The 7,170-nt window shown below is 43.3% G+C and overlaps 1 protein-coding gene across 1 annotated transcript in view; it reads left to right on the top strand.

Annotated features, from left to right (window-relative positions):
- ADCY10 (adenylate cyclase 10) overlaps positions 1-7,170 on the top strand; it is a 101,435-nt gene that overhangs the window by 8,751 nt on the left and 85,514 nt on the right. Inside the window, exons 2-5 of the mRNA XM_017534172.2 lie at positions 1,376-1,581; positions 2,289-2,393; positions 4,654-4,692; positions 5,208-5,351. Coding sequence (XP_017389661.1) covers positions 1,434-1,581; positions 2,289-2,393; positions 4,654-4,692; positions 5,208-5,351 — 436 coding nt within the window. The 5' untranslated portion in view covers positions 1,376-1,433. The remainder of the gene's footprint in view (positions 1-1,375; positions 1,582-2,288; positions 2,394-4,653; positions 4,693-5,207; positions 5,352-7,170) is intronic.

Raw genomic sequence — 7,170 nt, 5'->3', positions numbered from 1 at the left:
TCAGGCAATTCTCCTGCCTCAGCCTCCTGAGTAGCTGGGATTACAGGCACACACCACCACGCCCAGCTGAATTTTTGTATTTTTAGTAGAGACGGGGTTTCACCATGCTGACCGGGATGGTCTCGATCTCTTGACCTCGTGATCCACCCGCCTCGGCCTCCCAAAGTGCTGGGATTACAGGCGTGAGCCACCACGCCCGGCCAAATGCTTCTATGTTTTGTTTACTTCTTAACATTTGAGTTTGCCAGGACTTTTCCTTTTAATGATTATCCAATATCTAACATTTAGCACTCATTTTTTAGAATACTAAATATATTTTTAAATGTATACTATATACATTTTAAAGTTTGTCTGTTAAATATACGAATGTTTTCCCTGAGTTTTTTTTTTTTTAATTCTTCCCTTAAGTCTAAGGGATATAAGTGACTGTCTCATTTTTTCCTCTAATACTCTTATATATCCCAAATGACTTATGTCTGCTTGAAATTACTAACCAGTTCCTCTCTGTGGGTCAGGATTAAAGTAAAAATAACAGTTCCTTAAAACAAAACAAAAACTCTTATTTTCTGTATAACCCATTCCAGGAACTTGGATTGCTCTGAAAAAGTAGGTGTTTGCTTTTACCATTCAGGCTGGTAGGGCATGATTTTTACAACATTTGGGCATGAGCATTTAATCTGCCCCAGCAGCTCCAGGAAGGCCTTGGGAAATCTTAGTTTTCTCAGAACCAACTGGGCAGCAAATTGAAATTTCAACATTTCTACTTACTTAAGGCCTTCCATCTTTCCAGCTGCCACACACACACACACACACACACACACACCCTTCTGAACTCTTTTCCTCTATTTATTTAACATTACACCTTTATTGCCATAATCTCTTGCCTATATACAAAACTTTAATACTCACCTACATATAAATACACACAAACACAAATCACATCTACACTTTTTTAATTAAAAAAAAAAAGAGAGAGAGAGAAAAAAGTAAAAGACCAAGGTAGAGAGAGAAGGAAACATGAGGACAGAAGAAAAAAAAATCTGGCCTGAGTGAATAGAGCTAGCAGCCCACTACACCAGGACTTGCCCTGTGGGGGCCTACCCCTTCCTGCAAATGAGTGGAGCGGATCAGCTACCCTTTCACCCCAGCCTCTTTGTAATGGTGCTCACTTATGCAACAGCTGTTCAGGTTGAGAGGGCTCTTTCTCTGTATAGAAGCTGACCCTTCTGAAGTGTGATTTAACAACTCTGGCATTTTCACCACTCAGTCACTTAAATCAGCAGGCCACAGGTTAGAACCACACAAAACGGAAAAAGAGCAATAGGAAAATGGGCAAATGAATGTCAGATTTCCTCTATTTCCATTTTCTTTTTAGAAGACCTATTTGGAGACTGCTTCCCGTCACCACAAAATCCTGAATATTCGTCTTGAACATGAACACTCCAAGTGAAAAATTCCAGGACTGGGCCATAGCCAGAATCGCAGCTCATCTACCAGATCTCATTGTCTACGGACGTTTCTCCCCAGACCGACCCTCTATGGATTCTTTTGATGGAGTCCTGATGTTTGTTGATATTTCAGGCAAGTGCAAAAGGGATGTTTGTTTAATGTGGATGAGCAACAGGCTCCTGTGGAATTCACATGCAGAGCTCGATTGCAAAGTAGTGAGGCCATTATGGAATCCCTAGGCTGTCACAGCAGATGTGCTCCATTGAGAACACAAGAGGGAGGGAGGAGACAACTTGTGGCCTTGGCTCTCTCTCATCCTCCCTTACCCAGCACTGTCAATCATGGGCATATCTTTAAGATGCTCAAGTCCCATTCCTTGCTCCAGTATCTCTGCCCCAACTTCACTGACTCATTCTCCCCAGCCCCAAGCCTCACACACATTCCAGTGAAAATTGACCTCAGGAAATTGAAATTGATCTCCCTAGATGATGTTTACATCTTAATAATAAACTTGCCACCTCTTCACAAGTGTTTAATATATGTGTGTTTTTGTTACCATGGAAGGAAAATTCCATGCCCAGTTAAAGAAGTTGCAGTTACCACTGTACCATTAAGAATGTGGAAGCAAGAGATACCTGGAGCCTTTTCCTGACCCCTAAAATAATAAACATAGATAGAGGAAGCCGCATGTCTGACACTTGGAACAGCCACAGAGATCCTTAAGAAGAAATTCTGCCCGTTTTTAAAAGCTGAGGCCCACTGCCTTCCAGTGTAGCCCTCTTCTGGCTCTGCTTGATTCCCCCAAGCAGCCAAGGAAACCAGCTGCACATTTATTCCAGGTTTTACTGCAATGACTGAGAAGTTCAGTACAGCCATGTATATGGACCGAGGGGCTGAGCAGTTGGTGGACATCCTCAATTACCACTTAAGTGCAATCGTGGAGAGTAAGTGTTCCCATAGGTTTCTGGCTTGAGAATATTTCAATTCATTGTTTTTTTCTGTAGTTGTCAATTATAACCTGATAGAGTACAATTGCTTAGCACTGCTCCTCTTCCCCAAGAAATGTGTATGAAACTAGTCTTTTTTGAAATATGATATAGTATAACTGAGGAAATAAATATAGTCAGACTTCACTAATACAGAGTTTTTGAGGGAAGGGATGTTTTGTGTTAAAGGGCTGAATTATAGACTGCTTTTAAAATAACTGTAGTAGTAATATTTTTAGTTTTATTATATATCCAAGTATTTTTATTTATATTTTATGGTTACTATTATTATTAGTTTTTGAGACAGGGTCTCATTCTGTCGCCCAGACTGGAGTGAAGTGGCTCAATCTCGGCTCACTACAACCTCTGCCTCCCAGGCTCAAGCCATCCTTCTGCCTCAGCCTCCTCACTAGCTGGGATCATAGGCGTGCGCTACTTCCACCTGGCTAATTTTTGTATTTTTAGTAGAGATGGGGTTTCACCATGTTGGCCAGGCTGAACTCCTGACCTCAAATGATCCACCCACCTTGGCCTCCCAAAGTGGTAAACCCAGCCTTTTTTCTTTTTTCGGAGACAGAGTCTTGCTCTGTTGCCCAGGCTGGAGTGCAGTGGCACAATCTTGGCTCACTGCAACCCCTGTCTCCTGGGTTCAATGATTCTCCTGCTGAAGTTAAAATTACCTGTGCCTGCCACCATGCTCAACTAATTCATGAGGTTTTTTTTGAGACAGAGTTTTGCTCTTGTTGCCCAGGCTGGAGTGCAATGGCACGATCTCGGCTCACCACAACCTCCGCCACCCAGGTTCAAGCAATTCTCCTGCCTCAGCTCCTGAGTAGATGGGATTACAGGCATGCACCAGCATGCCCAGCTTAATTGTTGTATTTTCAGTAGAGATTGGTTGTGGGCGGGGCGGGGCGGGGCGGGGCGGGGCGGGGCGGGGCGGGGGGGGGGGGGGGTGGTGGTCTCACCATGTTGGCCAGGCTAGCCTCGAATTCCTGACCTCAAGTTATCTGCCTGCTTCGGCTTCCCAAAGTGCTGGGATTACAGGCAAGAGCCACTGTGCCTGGCCTATCCAAGTTGTTTTTTTTTTTTTTTTTTTTGGGACGGAGTTTCGCTCTTGTTACCCAGGCTGGAGTGCCATGGCGCGATCTCGGCTCACCGCAACCTCCGCCTCCTGGGTTCAGGCAATTCTCCTGCCTCAGCCTCCTGAGTAGCTGGGACTACAGGCACGCGCCACCATGCCCAGCTGATTTTTTGTATTTTTAGTAGAGATGGGGTTTCACCGTGTTGACCAGGATGGTCTCGATCTCTTGACCTCGTGATCCACCCACCTCGGCCTCCCAAAGTGCTGGGATTACACGCGTGAGCCACCGCGCCCTGCCCCAAGTATTTTTAAAAGCTAACATCTATATAACCCATAGTCATTAAGAGATTGTTGTATGAGTAGATATACGATTTATAATTAACTTCTCAATGATTTGTCTCCTAATGATGGACACTGAAGCACTCAGAGTGAACTGAAAACTTTAGTCCCTTGTCAACCTCTGCTGCCATCTTGTTTGCATTGTTAATTCAAACTATTCATGAAGAGAAGGGTTTACTCTGTTACAGTAAACTCCTGGCCTAGTGTTTCATCAGGTTCTGGTTCCTTACTAATATCTTGATGTTACCCACTAGGCAAACTTTAATGCTTCATAAAAGCAGAAACTATGGTTGATTCCTTTCTGTATCTGACTTGCCACCGTAAGTGCTTAACCAGTCCATGAGATGATGCAAAACTAAAAGAGAGAATGGCCATTTACTTCATACAGTCTAAATAAAGAAAATGCAAAGTTGGTAATAACCGGAAATGCAAGTGACTATGGTTGTGATTTCCCTGTTTCCTGACTCCTAGTTTTTGTGGAGTCCTGCCATTCATCCACCCACCCATGCTTACGCAAGCCCCAGCCTAAAACATATATTAATCAATAAATTAATTAAAAGCATTCCATCATCGTGGAAGGAGGGCAGCTGTCTTCAGGCCTCATCAGAAACCCCACTTTCCTTTCTCCTGTCTTTCCCCATCACGGAAGTAGAGTATAGACATAAACTGGTGATTCACTGAATCACTGTTCTTTTGACCTAGTTTCTATTCTAACAAAGAACGAATTTTTTTTTTTTTTTAACTAACTTTATGGAATCAGGGTTTGATTTAATTTGTTTTTCTTTTTTTTCTCAGAAGTGTTGATTTTTGGAGGAGACATCCTGAAATTTGCAGGTATGGGAGGGGAAAAAAAGGAGTGCTGAGGTGCCTCTGCTCCTGCACTGGGACAAAGGAGGCATCCCAGAGAAGGGAGTGGCCAGGGGCTAAGGAATCCTTGATGAGTAAATTTCTTTTTTTTTTTGAGATGGAGTCTCACTCTGTCACCCAGACTGGAGTGCAGTGGCAGGTCTCGGCTCACTGCAACCTCTGCCACCCAGGTTCAAGTGATTCTCCTGCCTCAGCCTCCTGAGTAGCTGGATTACAGGCACCTGCCACTGCACTTGGCTAATTTTTGTAGTTTTTAGTAGAGACAGGTTTTCACCATCTTGGCCAGGCTTGTCTTGAACTCCTGACCTTGTGATCCACCCACCTCTGCCTCCCAAAGTGCTGGAATTACAGGTTTGAGCCACCGTGCCCAGCTGATGAGTAAGTTCCTACACAAATCTCATACAAAGTAGACTGATCCTTAGGGCAGGCAGGTCAAAAGCCCCTGGTATGTGTCTCTCTCTCTCTCTCTCTCTCTCTGAAAGGCGATGCACTTCTAGCCCTGTGGAAGGTCGAGCGAAAGCAGCTGAAAAACATTATCACAGTGGTAATTAAATGTAGCCTGGAGATCCATGGATTGTTTGAGACCCAGGAGTGTCAAGAAGGCCTAGACATCCGAGTCAAGATAGGTAAGCATTTGAGAAAGAACAAATCCTATGGCAGTGGGATAGGGGTCTTGACTCCTGGGGCATCTCTCTCTTCCAAACAGTAGTAGAACATGGTGGCTTAGCCCCATCATGCCCTGAACTTTGGAATTGAGACAATCAGAATGTGAATCTTGGCTTTCTCATTTACCAGTTAAGAGTATTTGGGCTAATCATAATGTGATATTGTGCCAGAATTGCTAGGCTTTGCTTACTGGTAACAACTAAAATAAGCAGCCCAGGCTAATTCCATCCTGGCTCCTGTGACTTGTAATAAGTAACTAAGATCTGTGACTTTTATCACTACCCAGGTAATGTGTAAACAAATGCTTATCTTGACTTCTGTAAACCACTGAAGTAACAAACAGAATGACAAAAGTCCCCCGGCCTTTGGAATGTCCGGAGACCCCCACCCTCGTCTCCGCCCAGGAGGTGAATCACAGAATCCCCTGGCTCTTGGAATGTCCAAAACCTTTTCATCCCCATCCCCGCTCCTCACCCCTACTCCCAAGGTGGTTTTTCGGGTATAAAAAGTCTTGGCACCCTCCTTTCGACACCACAGGTTGGAGAGATGTGAGTCCTCTGTGGTCGCCGGCATAATAAATGACCCTGCAATCTGGCATACTTTTGTCTTGGTGCTAACTTTCTACGCTTGGTCCAGTACAACAATAATATCTACCTAATAAGCTATTACAAAAATAAATTAGTTGGTATGGTGGTTGATGCATAGTAACCACTCAACAAAATAGTCTTTATTACTGCTACTGCTGTTATTATTATTACAGCTTGCTGCTTGTCAAGGTTGTGAAGTATAAAACAAAATAGACACTAGCTTGCCATTACATAGCTTCAGCAATTACATGAGACTGGTCACCCCATACCTCGTTTAAGAATGATGTGCAAGAAAAGTTTGCAGCCTGCAACACAGCTGCAGCTTTATAAGGCTTCTTAAGATTATACATAGGCCAGATGCAGTGGCTCACGCCTGTAATCCCAGCACTTTGGGAGGCCAAGGCAAGCGGATCACCTGAGGTCAGGAGTTCAAGACCAGCCTAGCCAATATGGTAAAAGCCCCGTCTCTACTAAGAATACAAAAAAATTAGCTGAGTATGTTGGGGGCATCTGTAATCCCAGCTACTCAGGTGGCTGAGGCAAGAGACTCATTTGAACCCGGGAGGCGGAAGTTGCAGTGAGCGGAGATCACACCATTGCACTTCAGCCTGGGTGACAGGGTGAGACTCCATCTTCCAAAAAAAAAAAGATTGTACATATAATATAGTAACAATCACACATATTTCCTTATTACATTGCAGACATTACACACTATGCATGTGCAAACATTATACACACTATATCACAGTCCTGAGATACAGGCATCCTTGTATCCATTTCATAGTTGAAAAATGAGATTCTGAGAGGTGTTAAGTAATGAGTAACAGCTAGAGTTGTGGTTGGTGCTGTTGGTGTTAGCTTCTGCCTAAGTAAACTTTGCAAAACTTAGAAATCTCACATGTTATAACTGACGGGATCATCACCAGTTATACAATTAGCTGTTTCTCAGCCATCTTTAACCTATGTTCCCTTTTGATGTTGTTAAAAATTTCCCCAAAAAAGTTAAATATTTTGTTGAAAAAAAAAATCAAAGTTATTATAATACTGAATATTTTTTCTAAGTTAGCACCCAGGGAGTCTGATGTGTTATCCTTCTTGAGAATGATGGAAACCCAGCCACCTCTTGCATGCTGATTGGCTGTTAGAGAGGTGGGTCTCAGTACTTTTTTTTTTTTTTTTTTTTTTTTTTTTT

This window comes from Cebus imitator, unplaced genomic scaffold (genome assembly GCF_001604975.1).
Source record: "Cebus imitator isolate Cc_AM_T3 unplaced genomic scaffold, Cebus_imitator-1.0 Scaffold84, whole genome shotgun sequence".
Taxonomy (NCBI): Eukaryota; Metazoa; Chordata; class Mammalia; order Primates; family Cebidae; genus Cebus; species Cebus imitator.
This window is presented reverse-complemented; position numbering and strand designations above follow the sequence as displayed.